The sequence below is a fragment of the Melanerpes formicivorus genome, unplaced genomic scaffold (genome assembly GCF_026170545.1).
Source record: "Melanerpes formicivorus ecotype bairdi unplaced genomic scaffold, bMelFor1.0.p_v2 SCAF_5, whole genome shotgun sequence".
Lineage (NCBI taxonomy): Eukaryota > Metazoa > Chordata > Aves > Piciformes > Picidae > Melanerpes > Melanerpes formicivorus.
Genome location: NW_027142357.1, coordinates 17,787,190 through 17,810,753, shown reverse-complemented (window position 1 = coordinate 17,810,753; position 23,564 = coordinate 17,787,190). Strand labels below are relative to the sequence as shown.

The 23,564-nt window shown below is 41.1% G+C and overlaps 1 protein-coding gene across 28 annotated transcripts in view; it reads right to left on the bottom strand.

The window, feature by feature from the left end:
* TTN (titin) overlaps positions 1 to 23,564 on the bottom strand; it is a 250,969-nt gene that overhangs the window by 2,758 nt on the left and 224,647 nt on the right. For all 28 annotated transcript variants that reach the window (XM_068138463.1, XM_068138479.1, XM_068138485.1 and 25 more), the window contains 26 exons: positions 23,229 to 23,531; positions 22,785 to 23,090; positions 20,910 to 22,676; positions 20,524 to 20,820; positions 19,666 to 19,953; positions 19,275 to 19,574; positions 17,129 to 19,195; positions 16,728 to 17,030; positions 16,341 to 16,646; positions 15,960 to 16,250; positions 15,540 to 15,839; positions 15,106 to 15,411; positions 14,549 to 14,854; positions 14,165 to 14,446; positions 13,288 to 13,881; positions 12,899 to 13,186; positions 12,482 to 12,781; positions 10,084 to 10,386; positions 9,572 to 9,874; positions 8,873 to 9,457; positions 8,432 to 8,737; positions 8,041 to 8,340; positions 7,226 to 7,801; positions 6,838 to 7,143; positions 6,153 to 6,746; positions 83 to 6,030 (listed from right to left, as the gene is read on the bottom strand). In XM_068138463.1, coding sequence (XP_067994564.1) covers positions 83 to 6,030; positions 6,153 to 6,746; positions 6,838 to 7,143; positions 7,226 to 7,801; positions 8,041 to 8,340; positions 8,432 to 8,737; positions 8,873 to 9,457; positions 9,572 to 9,874; positions 10,084 to 10,386; positions 12,482 to 12,781; positions 12,899 to 13,186; positions 13,288 to 13,881; positions 14,165 to 14,446; positions 14,549 to 14,854; positions 15,106 to 15,411; positions 15,540 to 15,839; positions 15,960 to 16,250; positions 16,341 to 16,646; positions 16,728 to 17,030; positions 17,129 to 19,195; positions 19,275 to 19,574; positions 19,666 to 19,953; positions 20,524 to 20,820; positions 20,910 to 22,676; positions 22,785 to 23,090; positions 23,229 to 23,531 — 17,825 coding nt within the window. The remainder of the gene's footprint in view (positions 1 to 82; positions 6,031 to 6,152; positions 6,747 to 6,837; positions 7,144 to 7,225; positions 7,802 to 8,040; positions 8,341 to 8,431; positions 8,738 to 8,872; positions 9,458 to 9,571; positions 9,875 to 10,083; positions 10,387 to 12,481; positions 12,782 to 12,898; positions 13,187 to 13,287; positions 13,882 to 14,164; positions 14,447 to 14,548; positions 14,855 to 15,105; positions 15,412 to 15,539; positions 15,840 to 15,959; positions 16,251 to 16,340; positions 16,647 to 16,727; positions 17,031 to 17,128; positions 19,196 to 19,274; positions 19,575 to 19,665; positions 19,954 to 20,523; positions 20,821 to 20,909; positions 22,677 to 22,784; positions 23,091 to 23,228; positions 23,532 to 23,564) is intronic.

Sequence of the window (23,564 nt, the reverse complement as noted above, 5' to 3'; positions counted from 1 at the left end):
GAAAAAAAATTGATTCATTAGCTTCTTTTTTTTTTTTTTTTTCAATAATTCTAATCTTCCAAGTAAACAAATAAATACTTACAGGTTGATTATTCTTAAACCATTCAATTTCAGGAGAAGGATCCCCAGAAACTTCACAAGTGAGCAATACATTTTGTCCTTCATTGACATTTTGGGACTTAGGCTGCATTATAAATGCTGGTTCTTTGGAGCATTCCTTTGAAAAGGTCAGTACATACTGGCATTTAATAATGCCTTCGTCAGTTGTACCCTCACAGGTGAGTATACCTTCGTCTTTATTACTAGCCTTTTTGATGGTAAGGGTGTGATCACTTCCAGAAACACCATATCTATAATCATCTGAATTTCTCAGTACCATTCCATTCAGCACCCATTTTACTTCAGAGGCACCAGGAATATTTGCTTTCAGTGTCAGTTTCTGCCCTTCAGACACTGTCATTTTAGTTGAAGATGCTTTAATTTCTGCTTTTAAGTGTTTGATGTCTTCAGTAACAATTGACTTTTTAATGACTTCTTGAACTGCTGCTTTTTCTTCAGTAGCTACTGCTGATTTCTTCTGGGTAGATTTTTTAAGCGCCTCATCTTCTTTCTGAACTGTTTTGTGAGTTTCAGATACTGTTCTTACTTGGGAATAGATATTTTTAAATACTTGGCCAGTGAACTGGAAGTTAGTCTTTGAAACACCTCCTTCCCCAATAACTTCACAGGTATATTCGCCTTTATCAGATTCTGTGAGCTCATGGATTTTGAGCTCATAGGTGCCATCTGCTGCGTAATGAAACTTGAAGCGATGGTCTTCTTTCAGTTTTTTGCCATCCTTATACCAAGCCACTTCTCTAACACTTAAAACACTGCTTTCAACTGCACATGATAGCTTTACCGTATCTCCAACCATTTCTGCTTTCAGATGCTCTTTTATCTTTGGTGGAGAAGCAGCTGGTAATTGCACCTTCTCTGCTGGTACTGTTTTGTCTCCAGGTGGTGACTTTGCTTTTAGGGAGCTGCTGATGGGCTCAGGAGATTTCACTCGTTTAGGTGACTTAAGTGGCTCTGGAGACTTTACTCGAGGCTCAGGAGATTTGATTCTTGGAGGTGATGTAATTGATTTTTCAGGAATTTTCATTCTTTGAATGGACAAAGTAAAATGTGCTTCCTGTCTTCCTTCAGAGTTTTCCACCACAACAGTGTAACTTCCTTCATCTGACATCTGAACCGGTGAAATTTCAAAGGTAGACTTGTACTGTGTTCGTGTTACTTGGAAGCGCCTTGAAGAAACAATAGGTTGACCTGCATGGAACCATGTTATTGTTGGTGCTGGTTCACCATCAACATCACAGGAGAATCTTGCCGTCTCCCCTTCAGAAACTATGACTGACCGTGGCTTTGTCAGGATTGTTGCTGGTAGAGTGCTTTTAAATGCCTTGTGTACAGTCCTTTCTTCCAATGATTTTGCTTCAGCTGCAGTGATTTTTTCTTCAGAAGCAGCGTAGTGTTCATACGATGAAAGTGATTCTCTTGTTGTTGACATTTCTGATTTGACTTCTCTTACTGAGGAACTTGCTTCTGTAGCAGATGCTTTCTTAAATGAGGAGACTGCATAGGCCTCTGTTTTTGTCAAGTCAGGTAAAATTGACCTTGGTACTTCTTCATCTCTTCGCTGGGAAGAGTATGTAGTGTAATCTCCTCCAGTAACATCTAATGTTGCATAATCAGAGCATTCCCCTTTGTAGTTTGTGCATACAGCCCGGTATGTTCCACTGTCATCAATGTGGCAGTCAAGAATCTCCAAAGTTAATACACCACTAGTATTAGTAAAATGTATCTTGCTGCTCTCCTGGAGCTCAATACCATTGTGGTACCACTTTACTTCAGCGGTAGGTTTTGATTGGACATTGAGAATAAACCTGGTATTATGGCCACACGGTATCCGGTGTGAGCGCATTCTCAGAGTAACACGAGGAGCATGGTCAAGGGTGAAGGGCTGCTGCGTCAGGACTTCATATTTCCTTTCCATGGTTTTTTGAGTTTTCAAAGCAGATTTCATGGACTCGTATCTAGAAAATATATCAAACCTTGCCATTCTCTCAAACCGAGAGAGTGATCTTTCACTAGAAACTGGGCTAGGTGAGCGTGGCCGAGTTCTCTCTGGTGTTGGGGATCTTCTCTCAATTTCTTCAGGAGGCCGTGAGCGAGGACGAATTAGTTCAGATACAGGACGCATCAACTCAATGTAAGTTGGAGAAAGAGATCTTCTTCTCCTTAGTAATCTAGAAGGAGGAGAAAATTCCCTGTGAGCATGTTGCACCATTTCTATTTCTTCTTCTTCTTCTGAAGTAATCTCAGTTATTTCTCTTTCCCGCCTTCTCCTGAGCCTCCTCTTTTCTTCCTCTGCCATATATTCAAGCTCACTCCTGTATTCAGAGAGTCTTTGCGCAGTGCCAACAGGACGGAGCAATTCTTCATCCTCTCTCTCAGCCATTATTCTTTCCTTTTGTTTAGGTGGTCTGTAGGCAGCCCTGTCATGGCGTTGACGGAGCTCTGCATAGCTTGCACTGGTCTCAGCTTTAGTTGGGATATGATAGCTTGAATACCTCAGCTCTCTTTTTCTCTCTTCCTCTGAACTGACCCGTGCTGCTGCAGAAGAATACCGAAGGGCAGACAGTTCAAACTGTGGAGGGCTTCTGCTTGGTGGGGAAGCAGAAAAGCCTAACTCCAGCTCTTCTTCAAGGCGCAATCTTTCCTCTTCTGTTCTCTTCATGGCTAAATAGTCATCAATAGGCAGGAGTAATTCCTCATCAGACAAGTCACCAAGTGACCGCCGCCTTGGTCTGTAATGATAATCATAGTCTGGAGATGGGGAACGCCGACGTGCTGGTCTCACGATTTCTAGGTCATCTTGTGTTAGCTTTGGTATGCGCCATTTAGGCTTATACTGATCAGAAATGCGTGGCAGTGGCATCACGTAGAATTGTTCCCATCTGGAAAGGCGTATGCGTTTCTGGCGTTTCTGAACAGTCCTCTCAAGTTTCCCTGGCATTTCATACTGGTCTCGCAGCCTCTTGTACCACTTCATGTCTGACAGAGGCACAAAGTGTTTAATGTTCTGATCTTCCTCAAGTGTAGTGCGCACATGTTTGCGAGGCTCTGGTACTTCGTATGGCATACGGAGTCGCCTTTCTTCCTTCTTTTCTTCTTTCTTAATTTCATATTCACCTTTGACAGTCTTGGTGCTAACAGCTGGTTTATATAAGATGGCAGCTTCTCTGAGAGCCTCTTGTGCAGTTTGTGTCAGTGGAACAGCTTCAACCCCAGCAAGAATTTCTGCCATTCGTAAGGTTTTGTCAATTTGCCTCTGTACGTGCTTCTCCCGCTCTTCTTCAGTCTTGTACTCACGCTTGACATATTTCAAGCGTTCAACTTTCAGATAAGCCTGACAGCTTGTAGATCCAGCACTGTTTGTAGCAGTAACTCTGTAATAACCACTGTCTTCTGGTAAGGTATCTCTAATATGCAAAGCATAATAATCTAAACCTTCATGAATTATATCAAAATTGGGACCAAAGGATAGAGGCTGACCATCTTTCTCCCATTCCAGCGTTGGTTTTGGTACACCAGATACTCTGATCTCAAAACTGACGCTTTGGCCTTCTTGACATTCAGCATTTGCCAGGAGTCTTTTAAACATTGGTCTTAGTGTGGCATCTGCTGGAGGTGGATGTGGAATCACAGTCAGCTTAGCTTTGCAACTGTCTTCACCGTGTTTATTCCGTGCCACTATACTGTATTCAGCATCATCTTCTTCAGTGACATTGTTGATGATGAGTTGATAAAGGCCCTTGTCTGATTCAAAAGTATACTTCTTATCATCATCACCAGGTTTGATTTTCTGGCCTGATTTGAACCATGTTACGCGAGGTTCTGGGTGAACTGTTATAGTTACTCCAAACCTGACGTTTTCTCCAACATACGCTGTGCGGTTATACAAAGGCAGAGTAAATTCTGGTGGACGCTCTAATAGTCTCATAGTATCAACCCGTCGTTTCACTTTCCTGACAGTTCTGCATCTGTAATGCTCAGAGATTTCTCTCACACCTTTAACAAAAAGTTCTGCATAAGAGCTGTCTTCACCATAGTCATTTACTACCTTGCATCTGTAGGTACCATCATCGGATTTAGAAACATCTTTGACATACATGGTTGCCACACCTTCTTCATATTTGATTTCGTATTTCTCATTGCTTTCTAATTGCCTCATACCAAAATACCATGTGACTTCTGTGGATTGATCATAGTTTTCAATGTTACATACATATTTGGCATGTCCTCCTTCTTCTGTAACAGCATGCTTTATCTGCCCAGCAATGGGACCGATGTCTACTGGTGCAACTTTAACTTTTGCCACAGTTATGCCTTTCTGAGATCTAATTGCACCTCCACAGGAAATGCGGGCTACTGACACAACTGTGTTCCACTCCTTCTTTACTAGAGTTTGGTAGTAACGCCTGTGCCTCAAGGTCTTGATGGCTTTAGTGCTGGTCTTTTCTATTGACTGTTTTAGCCATGCATGGTTAAGTGCTTCAGTAGCTGTCATCCGTGATTTTCTTTCCTTTACTAGTAGACGGTCAATGAAGTCCATGGCCTCAATACTTACATCTTTGAATGCTTCATCATCAAAGTTATATTCGGCATTTAGAATATTTTCAATAACTTGTTGATTTGTTTCAGCAAGGAAAGGATTAATGCCACTGAGAAGTATATATGTTAGAGCACCAACAGACCACATGTCAGTAGCTGTGCTGACCAAATCATGATGATGTACTTCAGGTGCATAATATTCTGGAGAAGTGAACTGGAGTCTAAAGCTGTCTCCAGGCTTCAATTTCCTGGCTTGACCAAATTCAACAATTTTAACTACAGAGCTTCTTCTTGTGAAGTAAATAATATTTTCTGGTTTAATATCAAAATGTCCAATGCTCTGCTGATGTAAAAATTCTAGAGCATCACAGACCTGGCGTACATAATTTACTATTTCTCTCTCATTAAGTTGAAATGAAGCTGTGCTGATTCTTTCAAAGATGTCAACTCCAGAAATGAATTCAAAGATCATGACCAATTCTTCTAGGCTCTCAAATGATTCATGAAGGTACAGGATATTTCGATGCCTAGCCATGTTTAGAATAGAAATTTCTTTCTTTACCAAAACTTGATCAGCACCCTTTACTTTGACAAATTTGGCCAGGTATGTCTTTTTGGAAACTGCCTCAACACAGCGGTGTGCAATGCCAAACTGTCCACGTCCAAGCTCTTCTGCAATCATATATTTGTCATAGAGTTCCTTTGTAGAATAGTGACCTGCTTTAGCTGTGGTGACTTCTCTGGTCTCATCAACTTCTTCATCGTAGTTCATTACTCTGGTCTTATCTTCTTTTGTTATAATTGGATCAGTAGGTTCAGAAGGCTGGCTTTGGCCAAACTTGTTTTCTGCAATTACACGGAACTGGTAGGTGGTCTTGCCAAATAGATTCACCACTGTGTATCGTGTGTCACGAGCCTGTGCAACACGAATCCATCGCTCTGCTGTTGTAGCACGTTTCTCAACAATGTAGTTTATGATTCTGCTTCCACCATCAGTTGCTGGTTCATTCCAGGTTAAGTTGACTGAATCCCTTGAAATGTCTGTTACCTTCAGACCTCTTGGTGGATCAGGTACATCAGCCACATCTAATTCAACTGTTTTTTGATCAATTCCAAACCTGTTTTTGGCACAAACAATGTAAAACCCTGCATCTTTTCTATCAACACCATTTGGGAAAACAAGAGATGTGAATGATCGTGTAACAATGACTTGGTAGTGTCCATTAGTATCAATGAGGTCTTGTCCCTTCTGCCATGTGATCACAGGGTGAGGCTTGCCACTGAATGGAATCTTGATGCTCACTACTTCCCCTCGGAGAGCATGAACAGCTCCCATACCTTCCAGATTTTTGGGCAAGTGAATCTTTGCAGGAACTGGAATAAAAGAAGAAAAAACAAGAAAACACATGAGCAAAAACACACGAGAAGAGCACCAATAGTCTAGATACTTAACACCTAAAAAGAAATTGTTTTAGCAAACAAAACCCTTAATTCACCTTCAACATCCAAAGAGGCAGTGCCAGACACAGATCCTCCTTGGTTGGTAGCTCTGACTTGATACACAGTGGCATCATCATCCGTTACATTTGTGATGATCAGCTGGTGATATCCACCCTTGAATTCTTGTATCTTGATCTTTTCACCATCTGGCATGATTTCTTTGCCCTGTCTGTACCACTTGACAATTGGTTTAGGATGACCAGTGACTTTGCAAACAAATGTGGCATTAGCTTGAAATTTCACATTCAGATTCCTGAGTTCTTCCTTGAAATGTGGAGCTTTAATTGGTACCTCAGATTTTGGAATGACTGGTTGTGATACCTCACTCCACTCACTTTCACCACCAAGATTTTCGCATTTTACACGGAACTCATATTCAAGACCTTCAATAAGATCTTTCACAGAATAGACTGTTTCACGAATTTCATCTGTTGTTACAGAAATCCACTTGTTTTGCTTTTTCTCACGCTTCTCAAGATAATAAGTTCTAATCTTTGCACCACCGTCACTTGCAGGTGGCTTCCATGAGACAACACAAGAATCCTTTGTGATAGCACTTGCTACTGGCTGACCAGGTTGCCCTGGTTTTTCTGTAAAGAATAAAAAAGTTAAAAAATTCAAATGAGCTGGGCTTATTAATTACAGGGGCATACAAAGAGTGTAATTTTGTTGATCACTTACCAAATGGAGGCTTCATAACAACAACTGATGAGACCTCCAGTGCTTCACTAATGCCGTACATATTCTGAGCAGAAACACGGAAATAGTAGCCTGCATTTTCAGTCAGGTTAGCAATTCTACAGGTTGTCCCTGAAATGCTTGAAGAGACAAGCTGCCATTCTGCTCCTTCCTTGGCTTCACGTTTCTCTATGATGTAATTTGTTATCATAGCACCTCCGTCATCCTCTGGTGGCTTCCAACTTATCACCACAGAATTCTTCAGAATAGACTCTATAACAATTGGCCCTTCTGGTTTATCTGGCTTATCTGTAACAGAAAGACAGGGTATTTTTAATACTTTTGCCAGTTAGTATCTGAGAACATTCACAAAAGAGCTGAAAATAATTACCTTGTATTTCCACATTAAGTACAGTGTCAACCGTTCCAAATGTGTTACTGAGTTGCACTTTGTACTTTCCAGCATGTGTCTTGTGCTGGACATTCTTAATAGCAAGATGAGTATAATGCTCTGTGTTCTCAATAGTAACTGTTTCTGATCCTCTCAAAGGTTTGTTGCCATGGAACCAAGTTATTGCTGGCACTGGTCGGCCAATATATACAACATGAAGACGAAGGGTGCCACCTGCAGCTGCATAGTATTTCTCTTTCAGTGGGAAGCCAGGATGGAACTGAGGAGGAGCCTGCAATAATAATTTGCCACTAGTTTCAATTTCTCCAACATCATTGGTAGCCATGCAAGTGTAGAGACCTTCATCCTCTTGTTCATCTGTTATTACTGTCAGTGTATGATTGCGTCCATCAGATGACATTTTGTATTTTCGGCTTTGCACCAATTCTTTGCCGAAGCGGTACCATTTGATGTCAGGCAAGGGTCTTCCAACAATCTGGCATGTCAGCTGAGCTGCTTCACCCAGTTTAGTTGTAACATCCTGCATTTCTTTTTTAATGGCAGGTGCTTCTCCAGCTACAACACAGAAAATTTACAAAGTATGAGGGATTACTATGAAATTTTCCTCTATTGCTCTATTACTGAAAATTATTTTTCATTTGTACTTGTGCCTCTCATACTTGCAAGACTGTACTTGAGGACAGTCATGTTGGCAAACAACATGTCAAACAGAGAATGTATTAAATGCAGCAATGTGGTTTACGACACAGCAAATCCCAATATCACAGCAAATAAGAAAATATATTTTTGCTTACAGGTGAGTTTAGTTTTCACTGCCATTGCTGTCCTTCGAGGTCTGCTGAGGCCAGTCTGATTTTCTGCAAAAACACGGAACTCATACTCTGTAGCCTCCAATAAACCTCCTACTGTAAACTGCCTGTCCTTGATGCGTTCTTTATTGCATTTTTTCCAGGTGCTTTCTCCAGACTGGCGATATTCAACCCAATAGCCAAGGATCTCTTTGCCACCATCGCTTTCAGGTCGTTCCCATTCTAACGTAATGCTGTCCTTAAATATAGAAGTGATCTCAATTTCTCCAGGCTGGCTTGGTTTGTCTGAAAATTAAAATAGACATAGAAAATTAATTTCTCTCTAAATGCACCAAGTTGTTCTTCAGAAGGTATGCTAATGCAAGCATTTTCTTACCAAATGGATCCTTGCATACAACCGGTTCAGAAGCAGGACTTGCTTCACTTTCACCGATGTCATTTTGAGCAATGATACGAAATTGATATTCAGCATCTGGAACAAGTCCTGTGACTGTGTACATTGTAGTGGTAATCTGTGTCTTATTGTGCCGAACCCATTTTTCTGTAGATGTCTCTTTACGTTCAATGTAGTAGCCAGTTACACGAGAACCACCATCATCTTTAGGTCTGGCCCAGGACAAGTTGACAGAACTCTTTGTAACATCGAGCACTTCAGGTGGGTTGTTTGGAGGCTCTGGAGGATCTGTTAACAATTATAAGAACAAAAATTAATAGAAATAGTAGGATATGCTAATGTTTTAATACTATGCCACTATTGTGCTTTTTAGAACCATAATTAAAAATTACTTAAAAATAATAAATCTGAAAGGGGACTTACTTAGAGGTGTCTTTGGTACTGCTGCTTCTTCGGATTTGAGAGACTTGCTAATACCAAAATGATTTTCAGCAGAAACACGGAAGTGGTATTCCACATTTTCTTTGAGCCCTTTCACCACTAGCGATGTCCCTTTCACTCTAGAGTCAACAGTGTACCAGGCAGTCTTTGGTACTTCTCGTCTCTCAACGATATAACCGAGGATATCTGCACCACCATCATCTGTAGGAGGTCTCCAGCTTACTCTGACAGAACGAGCTTGTATATCATCATACTCAAGGGGCCCTTCTGGTGGATTTGGAATGCCAATCACTCTGACTTTAATATACACAGCTTTTTTGCCACACTTGTTTTCAAGTGCCAAATCATAGGTGCCTGAATCTTCTCTTTCTGCATCTTTGATCACAAGTTCGGTGTGAGTGTCAGAAGTTGCAATCATGGCCCTCTTGCTGATGTCGTGTCCTTCTTTTGTCCATTTACATATTGGGATGGGCTTACCCTTGATGGGTATTGTAAGCCTGATAACTCCACCTTGTCTCACCATGACACCTTCCTGGTATTTTTCATCAAGTTCATAGTCAGGATATTCTATAAACAAGATTAACACATCAAGCTATGTCTCTTTTACAGACAAAATCATAACTGCTCTAGGCAGTTTTCAAAGACAGTTTTCAAGGAGAGCTAAGACTTCAAATATCTTACCAAGCATTTCTGTTATTTTAACTGTTCCTGGCACTTCAGCAGGTTCTCCTGGCCCACCAGCATTACAGGCTAGCACACGGAATCTGTACTCTGCACCCTGGGGGAGATGTGTCAAAGTGTATTCACGAATCTTGGTTGGTGTGGTATTGCATTTGGTCCATTCAAACTGATCAACCTTCTGCATTTCAATTAAGTAGCCAGTAACTTTAGAACCACCTTCATCTTCTGGTGGGCTCCAAGCCAGAGAGACAGATGTTCTTGTAGTATCAGTGACTCTTGGATTCTGAGGTTTACCTGGAGGAGCTGGAAGAACAAAGCATATGGAGGGTTGGAATATTTTTAAATTAATATTTAAAATACATAATAACTCGTGTAACTTGCAACATGTGATCTGTATTAAGTCTATAGGATTGATACAGGAAAACTCAAAATCAGGGGGAAAAAAGAGTAAATTTTACTAGTATTCTTCTTTTCTGTCATAATATGATCAATTTATGTAGGAAACTATTTACCAATTGGATCTCTGGCAACAGCAGACTTAGAAGGACGGCTGGGTTTCCCTGTGCCTCTGGCATTGATTGCTGTGACTCGGTGTTCATATTCTAATCCTTCAACCAACCCAGTGGAACGGTAACGAGTCATAGTGACTGGAACTTTATTTACACGGATCCATCTATCTGCTCTAACTTCTTTGCGTTCCACAATGTAGCCAGTAATCTGTGAGTCACCATCATCTTCTGGAGGATACCAAGTTAATGTCATGCCATCTCGAGAGATATCAAACACTTCTGGAGTGCCAGGAGGACCAGGAATACCTGTAAAAGCATAAAGCAGAATTAGTGAAGAAACTATCAAATACTTCCACACATCGGTAAAATGCAACATTTCATGAGTGACAATGTAATATCAATGTCCTGTCAAACTATTTTTACCAGCAGATATCAAAGTACTTTACAAACTAGGTCAGTAAAATATTTCTGGTTTTGTAATGGATTAAAGCATTGGAGTTTTTTTGAGAAGAAAATCCAAGTTTATCATCCAGGTTCTGTGTGGTCTATACAGCTATCTGAATGGCATTTTTCTCTGGCAATATAAGGCTACTGTGCATCTTAATCTACCATTTTATTTCCAAAAGGAAGGAGCAATGTTCCCCCGGGATTGTCACAGATAAACTGAAGTATCTGATTGGGAAAAGCTAACATGGATTCACCAGGGGCAAACTGTGTTTGACAAACCTGACTGCCTTCTACAACAAAGTAACTTGCTGAATTGATGCTGTGTGAGCAGTAGACATTGTCTATCTGGACTTCCCCAAGGCTTTTGACAACAGTCTCTCACAGCCTCCACCTGGAGAAACTATATATTATGGCCTAGACAAGTGGTAGGGAACTGGCTGACAGGCCATACCCAAAGGGTGGTAGTAAATAGTTCTTTCTCAATCTGGAAGCTAGTCACAAGGGATTGATCTGGATGTTTGGATGAACAATACCCTGATGAAGTTTGCAGGTGACATCGAAATGAGTAGGGAATTTGACACTCCAGAAGGGAGAGCCACCCTCCAGGAAGACCTGGACAGGATGATAGAGCAGGCTAGCACGAAGTTCAGTGAGGACAAATGTCTTGCACCTGGGAATACATAACCCAGAAGTGCAGCTCAGACTGAGATCCACCTGACTAAAGAGCAGCCCTGTGGAAAGGGGTGTGGGAGTCTTTATGGTCAAGATCAATATGAGTGAACAGTGTGCTGCAGCAAGAAAGACAAGGGGATGCTGGATTGCATCAAGAAGGGCATCACCAACAGAGATAAGAAGTCATTCTCCCACTCTACTCAGTGTTTGTCAGGCCACACCTGGAGGATTGCATGCAGTTTTTGGTCCCCACTATACAAAAAACCAAAAAAACAAAAAACAAAAAAACAAACAAACAAACAAACAAAAAAAAACCAAAAAACTGTAGAGAGGCCAGAAAGCATCCAGAGAATGGCCATGAGAATGATTACAGGACTGCAACACCTGCTGTAGGAAAAGCTGAGAGAACTGGGTTTGTTCAGCCTTGAGAAGGGAAGGCTAAGGGGAGACCTTACTGCTATAGTACCAGTACATCTCATTTAAACTATACTATTACCTAGAAAGGTTGGACTAAAGGTTGGACAGCCAGCTGAACATGAGCCAGCAGTGTGCCCAGGTGGCCAAGAAGGCCAGTGGCATCCTGGCCTGCATCAGGAATAGTGTGGCCAGCAGGAGAAGGGAGGTCATTCTGCCTCTGTATTTAGCAGTGGTTAGGCCACACCTTGAGTCCTGTGTCCTGTTCTGGGTGCCTCAGTTTAGGAAAGATGTTGAGTTGCTGGAACATGTCCAGAGAAGGGCAACGGGGCTGGAGAGAGGTCTCGAGCACAAGCCCTATGAGGAGAGGCTAAGGGAGCTGGGGTTGTTTAGCCTGGAGAAGAGGAGGCTCAGGGGAGACCTTATTGCTGTCTACAACTACCTGAAGGGAGGTTGTAGCCAGGTGGGGGTTGGTCTCTTCTCCCAGGCAACCAGCACCAGAACAAGAGAATACAGTCTCAAGCTGTGCCAGGGGAAGCTCTTCACAGAGAGAGAGACTGGCTATTGGAATGTGCTGCCCAGGGAGGTGGTGGAGTTACTGTCCCTGGAGGTGATCAAGAAAGGATTGGATGTGGCACTTGAAGCCATGGCTTATTTAGTCATGAGGTGTTGGGTGATAGGTTGGAATAGATGATCTCTGAGGCCTTTTCCAACCTTATTCATTCTATTCTATGATTCTATGAAATGGTCCTTGAAGTCCCGGCATTCTATGGTCTAGAAAAATCTTACCTATATGTAGATATATAATCCCATTTAAATATGTGTTTTTATTTTTAAAGGTAGAGAATAAGCAAAAATTCAGACTTACGGATTCTGCTTTTGCATTCTATTATTTCAGACTGCAGGTAGGATCCAATCCCAAAGCGGTTTGTAGCAGCTACGCGGAACACATATTCTGCACCTTCTACAAGTCTGGTGAACTTAAACATTGTCCTGGTTACTGACTCTGAAACTGGCAGCCATCCGGGACGGTGAGCATCGCGCTGTTCTACCACATAGCCGCTAAGTGTAGCTCCACCATCCAGCTCAGGTGGCTCCCAGGAGATGGTTACATAGTTTGCATCAACGTCATCAATTCTTATAGGTCCAACAGGTGGTCCAGGTTTATCTAGGAAGGAAAAAAAAAAAAAAAGGTAAAAAAGTAGTGAAGAGGGATTATATTGGTGTTGTAATGAAGTTCAGCTGGAACTTCAGATCAGGGACAATTACTTTCATGAATACTTACCAAGGATTATAATCTTTACAGTATCAGTAACTACTCCAGATGTGTTCTTCAGTTCAAGTGTGTATTCTCCAGTGTCGTGTATGGTGGTCTCACGCACAGTTAATTTAGCCATTTTGGCAGTAGTCTCTATTTTGATGCGTTCTGATTCTTTTAGTTTTGAACCAGCAAAGAACCAAGATGCAGCAGGAGGTGGTCGTCCTTCAATTGGAATAGCTAACTCAATGGGCTTGCCAGCAGGTACATGAATTGTCTTCTGAGGTATTCCAGCCAAGTCAATTCTTGGTAGAACTAAGAAAAGCAAATAATAAATACTTTTAAATATCAGTTTTCTAAATATCACATTTATTTGGTGTAAGATTGACTTGTTAATTTTGACAGTATATACCTACCTTTTTGGTCTTGTACTGTCACTGCTGTGACAATCTCTCGTGGCTCTGACATACCCTTCTGATTCTGTGCTCTGACCCTGAACAAGTACTGTTCACCTTCATTGAGAGAGATAATTGTATGCTCATAGACAGTAGGCTTGAGTGTGACTACCTTTAACCATCTTTCTGTTCCTGCTTTGCTGGCCTCAATAATATAGCCAGTCAATCTGCTGCCACCGTCATGTGGTGGTTTTTCCCATGCAAGAGTAACAGTGGATTTTGTGGTGTCAATCACTTCAAGCTTTTGTGGTACCATGGGGACATCAGATACTAGTACTGCATCAGATGTTTCACAAGCTTCACCAATGCCATAAATATTTTCTGGTAGTACTCTGAAGTGATACAAAGCTCCCTCTAGAAGTCCAGGTATTCTGTAAAATGTTTTGCTGCATTTGGTAGTGACAGTCTTGTAAGCTCTCATTGAAGCTTCCCGTTTCTCAATTATGTAATTGGTGACTGGAGCTCCACCGTCAATGGTTGGAATATCCCAAGTAAGTGTCACAGAATCTCTTGATGCTTCCTTAATTCTCACTGCAGCTGGTGGACCAGGTGTATCTAAACCAGAAAAAAAACAGAAGTTTATTTTCCCATTGGATCCTTTCCTTTTACAGTCAATGCCTGTGGCTGCATAAAAAACAGTGCTGGGATTCGGTTTATAAATTAGCACAGCTTTATAAACTGTGCATTTTCTTTTGGATTAGATTGTTTCTCTGACTTCCCAAACATTCTCATCTTATTTAAACTGCAGACTTTCTTTGGAATTGAATGCCTTTCTTATTCCTGTGTAATGTGCACTATGAGTAATGTAATGCTCATATACAATTGTAGCAGTACTTACCATACACTTTTACAGAAATAGTTGCAGATTTTTTTCCTGATTGATTTTCAGCCTCAATGACGTATTTTCCAGCATCATACCGATTAACTTTGTCCACAATGAGCAGTGTGTAGCTGTCTGTAGTATCAATAATAGCTCGGCTTACAAGATCAATGCCCTGCTTGCTCCATGTGATTACAGGAGTGGGTCTGCCAGATACGGAGACCATTAAGCGTAGGGAACCACCAGCTCTGACTGTCACTGTTTTCTTCAGATCATCAGCAAGCTCAAGTTCAGGAATTTCTGTTACAGGGTGTAAGAAACAGGGAATTAATTGACCTTTTAGTAGTTCCAAAGGAAAATTATTATAATGATTCCTTTAAATGCACATTGTTTTCATGTTACCTATTCTTTCCACAGGTTCTATTTCTGCTGATGATTCACTGAATTCACTCATTCCATTCACATTTGTAGCAGCAACTCTGAATTGATATTTCTGGCTTGTTTTAAGACCAGTCACAGTGAACTCAGTATTCCTCAGAGTGGCAGTTGTATGTGGTCTATACCACTGTTCAGTACCTTCTTCTTTCATTTCAAGAACATAGCCTAAGATGTCAGCACCACCATCGTATGTGGGCTTTGACCATGATAAACTTATGCTGTGCGTTGTAGTATCCACAACTCTTGGAGCCGAAGGTGGTGCAGGAGTATCTTTGAAAAAGAAGAAAATGCATTTCATACTGGTGCATGAAGCATTTTACCATTAAAAAAGCAATTTCTAAACAGCTAATGCCATGAAATAGATTTAAAATTAGCTCTAACTGCTTATAAGTTTATTCCAATACTAGCTAGTTCTGTGAGATCATATGTGGTTTTGGGTATCTTAGTTGAAGTATTGGCATGTAGTTTTGCTCCATTATTCTAAGTAAATATTGAAGTATGTTTTAAATGTGGTAACTTACATGATGGCTCTTTACATAACATGTATTGTGAAGCTTCACTAGGCTCACTGTTCCCAGCAGCATTCACTGCAGTGACACGGAACTGGTACTGGCTGCCTTCCATGAGACCAGTGACTTTCAGTCTGGTATCATAAACAGTGTAATCTCTGTTCACTCGTGTCCAGCGCAGGCTTTTTCTCTCACGTTTGTCCACAAGATAGTCTTTAATCTCACTGCCACCATCTGATTCTGGTGGCATCCACTGAATAATGATATGTTCCTTGCCTACACTCACTTCTTCAGGAGCACCAGGCTGTGTTGGGATAGCTGGTTGGTTGGTTGTTGTTATTAAAAAAAAAAAAAAAGTGAAAAGAAAAAGTATTATTTAAAAAATTGTTTATCAGTGAGAAATGTTACACAAAATCTGATGCAGATTAAAAGGTAGTAATACTCACTGAAAGCATTCCTGGCAATCACAGGTTCTGTTTCAAGTGGAACACCTGGTCCATATTTGTTGACCGCTCTCACACGGAAGATGTATTCATTATTTTTAATAAGTTTTGTTACTACACATGATAAACTCTGGCATTCGGCCTCAACAATAACCCAGTGGAGTCTGCTGGTTTCACGCCTTTCTACGATGTAATGAGTGATTTGTGCACCTCCATCTTCCTCAGGAATGTTCCATGCCAGAGTACATTTCTCTTCTGTTACTCTGCTGATTGAGATTTTGCCCGCGCATGGGCCTGGTGAATCTGGGTAGATAGGAAAATAAGTATTGTTATCAGTAACCAAGGAAAAGCATTTCACTCTTATTTCAAAGACTGTGTATTTTTTAGTAAACAAAGCATCAATATTAATCATGATATACATACCAAGCACTTTGACAAGAACAGAAATTTGTTTCATCCCACTGGCATTTTTAACTGTCAGAGTGTATTTTCCGCTATCACTTCTGTCACAGTACTTGATAACTGCGATGGCTCGTTTGCTGGTGTATTGTAGAGATATCTTTTCACATAGATCCAGTTCCCTGTCACCTTTAGACCAGAAGACTTTTGGTTCTGGTTTTCCACCAACAGCCGCATTGAGAACAAGATCTGATCCAGCCCTAATGGTCACAACTTCTCCTTGAAGCCTGGCATCAAGTTCAGCTTTTGGTGGTGCTGTCATAAGGAAAAATACAAACCAAATTACGTGACAGTACTAAACTCAGAACACTATGTTTTCAGGTATTCTAAGTGAAAGTTTCTTACAGTATTCATCTTTGCAAATGACAGCACCAGTTGATTCAGATCCTTTGCTAATCACACCAGCAGCATTCTTTGCTAATACACGGAATTCATATGCTTCATCTTCACCAAGAGCTGTCACAGTAAAAGAGTTTTCTGACACAATGGTATAATTGCATTTCAGCCAGCGTCCATCACCAGATTCACTATATGGTTTGCGCTCTATAATGTATCCAATGATTTTGCTTCCACCATCATAAAGGGGTGGTGACCAGCTCAGTGACACTGTAGATCTTGTGACATCTGTTACTTCTGGTCTTCCTGGTGGATCTGGAGGAGTAAAACAGAAAAATGAGACATGCAATTCTATTTTGGCCTAAATAGCAGCATAGATCTAAAAGTAATACTTACCAACTGGATTTTGAGCCACTACAGGCCTGGAAGCTTCACTAGCTTTGCTAACACCTGCAGCATTTAGAGCATATGTTCTGAATTGATATTCTAGGCCTTCTACCAGTCCTGTGACTTTGTAGTTGCATTCACAGCATGGCATTTTGTTCTCCTTCACCCAAAGGATGGTGTTACGCTCCTTCTTTTCAACCCAATATCCAATGACTTTGCTGCCACCATCATGATAGGGTTCTTCCCACCGAATGGCCATGGCAGTTGCAGACACAGAGTAGACTTCGGGCCTTGAAGGTGGGCTTGGTGGGACTAAACACCAAAAAAAAAAAAAAAAAGAGGAAAATGTTAGTTGCTATAAAAACCTTTGTCAGAGGAAAAGAACCAATTTTGAAAAGTGCTTCACTTACCAAATGGATGTTCAGCAACTACTGTTTTTGATTCAAGGGGTTTGCTCACACCAAATCTGTTTTCTGAGCTTACTCGGAAACTGTACTCCTGGTATTTTGTGAGATGAGTGACTTTGATCTGTGTACGTTTCACACTGGAATTTACCAGCTGCCATGCTGTTGTGCCAGATTCACGTTTTTCTACAATGTAGTTTGTAATTTCGCTGCCACCATCATCTTCAGGTTCTTTCCAGGTCAACACACAGGATTCAGCAGAGACAGATGATATTTCAATTGGGCCAGTGACAGGACCTGGTCTTCCTATGACTACCACTGTGACAGTAAATGTTTTCACACCAGCAGTGTTTTCAAGTGTGAGATAGTATTTACCAGAGTCGCCTCTCATACTGTCCTTTACAGTCAGTGTGGTTCTGTCTTTTGTTGTCTTGATGGTCACTCTCTCAGTTTCCTTCAGCCTCATCTCCTCAAGTTTCCATGTCACTTTTGGAGCTGGGCGCCCACTGATTGGTATATCAATAGTAAAGGTGCTTCCAGCCTTGCATGTTATGAGCTGTCTGCTTATTTCACTGAGATCTGCTGTTGGTTCAATCTGTGGCTCCTTAATAATAACAGAAGAGAAGGCTTCTCTTGGCTCACTGTAGCCGGCATCATTCTTTGCTTTGACCCGGAACTCATATTCAGTGTTCTCCACAAGGCCTTCTACAGTGAAAGTAAGTTGTTTAGTTCGTCCTGCTTCAAGCCAGGTGTCAGATCCTTTTTGTTTCATTTCAAGAAGGTATCCAGTAACACGGCTGCCACCATCATGATCAGGTTTAAGCCAAGCTAAAGCTACAGAAGACTTAGTTGTATCGACAATATCTAGTCTCTTAGGTGGAGCAGGTTCTTCCGTGGCTATGACTGGTTCTGTCAATTCACAGGGTTCACCTACACCATATTCATTTTCTGCTGACACTCGGTAGTAGTATGGTACACCTTCTGCCAGATCAGTGACCTTAAAGATTTGTCGAGTGCATTTTGAACTCACCACTTGCCAGCTACGACGGCTGGCGTCCCGTTTTTCCACAACGTAGTGATGGATACGTGAACCTCCATCCAGAACAGGAGCATCCCACATTAAAGTAATAGATTCTCGAGTCACATCTTTAAATGTAATAGGACCTGGTGGGCCAGGTGTGTCCAAAACCTTGACAGTAAATGTGATAGACTTACTTCCACTGTTGTTTTCCACAGTAAAAACATACTTGCCAGCATCGTTTCTATTGCATTCCTCCACAGTCAATGTGCTGAATGAATCAGTTGTTTGAATATCAGCACGCAAGCTAAGATTAGCATCTGCTTTAGACCAAACAGCAGTAGGAACAGGTCTTCCAGAGAAAGCAATAAATAGACGAATGCTTGCACCAGCTCTTACAATATGCGTCTGTTTGAAGTTTGCATCAATATCGATTTCAGGTGCAGAAAGTCTGTCCACAGTTTGGACTGAAGCAGGAACTTCACAGCTTTCTCCTTTGCCAGCACCATTCACAGCACTAACTCTGAATTTATAGTGTTCTCCTGCCTCCAAGTCAACAACAGTATATTTAGTAGCAAGAACAGTCTCTGCATTGACTTTTTGCCATGCTTCAAGATCAGCTTTGCACATTTCAATGATGTACCCAATTATTTCCATGCCTCCATCAAAAACTGGCTTGGTCCACTCTAAGCTTACACTAGTCTTTGATGTATCTGTTACCTTTACAACATTAGGTGCACTTGGTGGGCTGACTGGTTCTCTGCATTTAATGAGCTTTGAAACATCGCTTGGAGGTCCAGTTCCTGCAGCATTTTCAGCCATGACATGGAATTCATACTCATTGCCTTCAATAAGGCCAGTTACTCTGTATCTGTTCTCAGTAATGGGTCTCTTACTGGATACTTTAACCCAGCGCATGCTCTTCTTTTCTCTTCTTTCTAGAATATACTCATTTATCTCGCTTCCACCATCTGATTTTGGTCTTGCCCATGTAAGTGTGATACTGTCTCCTGTTACATTGGTAGGCTCTGGAGTTCCTGGTGCATCAGGGAGAGCTAAAAACCAGAAAAACGTCATTAGAAAGACAAGATGGTAACTCCATGTGTTGTTTTACCAAATGAGTTGTAAACTTACTGTAAGGTATTTGTGCAATAACTGGATCAGATTCCAATGGTCTGCCAACTCCGAATTTGTTCACTGCAGAGACACGGAACTGGTACTCATTGCCCTTAATCAGTTTGAGTGCTGTGTAGCTGCAGGCTTCACATTTATCTTCAGCTAATGCCCAAGCAATCCTGCTAGTTTCACGTTTTTCAATTACATAATGGGAAATAGAAGCACAACCATCATTCGCTGGGGGCTCCCACCATAACGTGACCTTTTCTCCAGTGATGTTTGTGAATCGTATTGGTCCACCAACTTTTCCTGGTGTGTCTGCAATTTTAAAAGATCAGAGTTATAATTTCCTGGTGCTGAGAATAAAGTATTATTTTAAAGAACATGTGGAATGTGTTTAGTGCAGTACCTTGTACTCTGAAGGTAATATCTTCTCGTTTAGTTCCTGAAGCATTTTTGGCTTCTACTGTGTACACTCCACGATGATCCCGGGTAGCATCTCTGATGAAGATTGTGCTGTATCCAATAGCTGTAGTGATTTCTATATTCATTATTTTTTCAATCTCCTTACCATCCTTAAACCACGTCACTTTAGGTACTGGACGTCCTTTAATTAGTGCTTTAAGTCTAATGCTCTCTCCAGCTTTAACAGTAAGGCCTTCAAAGTGCTCAGGGCCAAATTCAATTGTTGGAGCAACTGAAAAAAGGAAAAAGCCCAATTCAGTTTGTATCTAGATCAGTCTTTTTCTTGCTACTCTTTTAAATGTATTAACTATAAAAATATTGTTATATACATATACATATATATTATTCTTTCACTAAGAAAAGTATCTTCACTAAAAGCACTTATTATGTGAGCTATAAACATGTATTTCATATAAGCACGCGATGCATCAGTTAACAGTAGGTGAACAACACTGTTAATATTGTTACACAGCATGACAAACTACTTGAGGCATGTTTTCATGTCTAAATTATTCAATGCATCAGAATATTACAGTTTGAAATTTCTTTACAACTCCACTGCTGCTGCTGCTTATCCCACACAAATACGGGGTGTCAGCAATTGATTACATATATAAGCCAGATTTGGGTCTTTAATTTCAACCCTTCCACCTTGGACTACAAACGGAAATGCTCTGAGTTGACTGGGAGGACCTCAGTCACATGTTCTTTCCCCTTTAGCCTCCCAGTTCCCACCAGTTGAGTCAGAAGTTCTAGCTGGCTTCAGTACTCAAATATAGGCATATTAGGAAATTATTCTTACTGTTTTCATCTCTGGTCATGATATAGCCTGAAGACTGTGATGGTGGGCTGATTGTGCCAACAGCATTTCTTGCAAGCACTCTGAATTCATATCGGTCACCTGGACTGAGTCCTGTAACAGTATACTGGCACTCACTGACATCAGTAAAGTTACACCTGAGCCAACGGTCTGCACTTCCTTGCCGTTTCTCAATGCTGTAAGCCACGATCTTACTGCCTCCGTCACGTAGTGGAGGGGTCCATTTAAGGGTGACAGTTTCCCTGGTGACATCAATGTAGTCAGGAGTACCAGGGGGGTCTGAAAAGAAAATAATTAAAAATTATTACTGTCCAGCATAGGCTACAAGATGAGAATTTTCTTGAATGAGTGATTGATCATTCACTCACCCACTGGAGAGACTGCCAAAGTATGTTTGCTTGGCTCGCTAGCTCGGCTTAGGCCTGCAGCGTTTTCAGCATACACCTGGAACTGGTAATCCAGGCCCTCAGTCAGTCCAGTAATCCTATATTCTCTGCTGGATATTAATGCAACATTAACCTTCTGCCACAAAATACTGTTTCTTTCCTTCTTCTCAACATGGTATCCAATAATCTCTGAACCACCATCATAAACAGGAGCATCCCAAGATATGGTCATTCCATCAGCAGTTATGTTGTATACAACAGGCTTGCCTGGGGCACCTGGTGGTCTAAACTGATGCTTTGCCACAACATCTGCTGAGACAAGAGGTGGGCTCACTCCATATCTGTTTTCTGCACGAACTCTAAACTGATATTCAGTGTCCTTCACAAGGTTTGGTACTTTGAAAGTTGTTCTTGCAGCACTTGAACACACCAGCTTCCAGTTCATTTGTGAAGTTTCTCTCTTCTCAATGCTGTAGCCAGTAATCTCTCCTCCCCCATCATCTTCAGGAGCTTCCCATGACAAAACTACACTATCTGCTTTGATTTCATCTAGCTTTAAAGGTCCTTTTGGCTTAGATGGAGGGCCAAGAGTGATGACAGTGATTGTGAATGTTTTTCTGGAAACTGCATTATCAAGAATTAAAGTGTACTTGCCACCATGCTCCTTTTTCACATTCTTGATGCTTAAGCTTATCTTGTTTTCAGTTTTCTTGAAACGAAGATGTTCGGTTTCTTTAAGAGGGAGGTTGTCCTTGAGCCAACTCATTGATGGCTTAGGCTTACCTTTATAGGGCAATTCAATGTGCAAGTTATGGCCAATTCTTACTGCAATTTGACCTCCAGGAATATCAGAAAGGTCAGCTTCAGGTGTTATTGTAAGTTCTTTCACTGTAATGGGTCCAACAGTAACACCATCACTCTTGCCTTTTTCATTTTTAGCAAAGACTCTGAATTCCATGACAGAAAGCTCTTTAAGTTTTTCAACTTCGAATTCACAACTCTTGCTTGTGCCTGCATATGTCCATTCTTTTTCTTCCTGCAATTTCTTTTCAATAATATAGTCTGATATAATGCTACCACCATCATAGTCGGGTTTGCTCCACTGCAATTTAACAGAAGTCTTTGTAGAATCTTTCATGGCTAAGTCTTTTACTGGTCCAGGTATGTCTGCAGCTTTTACTGGTTCTGATGTCTCACAAGGTTCACCCAGTCCAATCTCATTTTCAGCAAGAACACGGAAAAAGAATGCAGTCTTTTCTGACAGGTTAGTTAGCTTAAAGGTGGTATGAGAACATTTTGTTGTTACAGTTGACCAGGCCCTCTTTGTAGCATCTCTTTTTTCAACAACATAATTTGTTATTTCAGAACCACCATTAATGAGAGGTGGTTCCCATACCAGTGTGACTGTGCCACGAGAAACATGCTTAAGCTGCAGCTTCTGGCAGGCAGATGGTGTGTCTAATACTTTTACATTTACAAATGACGATTTTGCTTCTCCAACTCCATTTTCAATTGTAAGAACATATTTTCCTGTATCATTTCGGGTCACTTGAGGAATGGTAAGTAGTGTAGATGATTCTGTGTTCTGGATGATATATCTTTCATCGGTCCCAAGATTCTTGTCACCCTTTCTCCATGTAACTGTTGGAGGAGGTCTTCCTTTGAATGGAATCATTATTTGCACATCTTCACCGGCTTTAGCAACAATAGAGGTCCGGAGAGCAACGTCCAGATCAATCTCTGGTGCCACTGTGGAAATAAGTAAAAATTGATAATGTATACTTGGAATGTAAAATACGAAATGCTTTGAAAATGAACCAAAACAGAAAAATGGTAAGTAAATAAAAAGTGCAGTACCAAGAATATCTTTAGCTTGAACGGGTTCTGTCATTTCAATAGGCTCTCCTTGTCCAGCATGATTTATTGCAGATACACGGAAATAATAATTGATGCTTGGCTGAAGGTGGGATACAACATACTCAGTTGTTCTCACTTCTCCCTTAGTGCTGACTACAGTCCATTCTTGCTCTTCACCTTCCCTTTTCTCCACCACATAGCTGGTAATGGGACTTCCTCCATCGTAGGCAGGTTTAATCCAGCCAAGGGTGACAGAGGTCTTGGTTGTGTCCACAACTTTCAGCTTTGTTGGTGAGCCTGGCTTATCTGTAAATGACAGTTTAGGGGAAAAAATAGATTGGAAGCTATATTTAAAATTAATCCTAAAGAGGAATAAACTCCATCCTAATTGCTCATTGTCCACCGGTTTCTAACCAATTAGAACTACTGTATGTTGTGTCTTACCAATAGGATCTGTAGCTTTGTAGAAGTCAGAAGCTTCAGAGAATGGACCTTGTCCAGCTGCATTGACAGCACACACTCGGAAATGATATTCGCTGTTTTCAATCAGACCTGTTACTTTCTGTCTGGTGTCCCGAATAGTTTCTTTAGTAACCTTGAACCAACTCAGACTCTTCTTGTCACGCTTCTCAAGAAAATAGCCTGATATTTCACTGCCTCCATCAACAGTAGGCCTATTCCAGACAACAGTCATAGAATTCTTGGTTATCATTGTGACTTCTGGTACACTGGGTGGTCCAGGAGTAACTGAGTAAAAAAAAATATATGTCACCTTAGTAC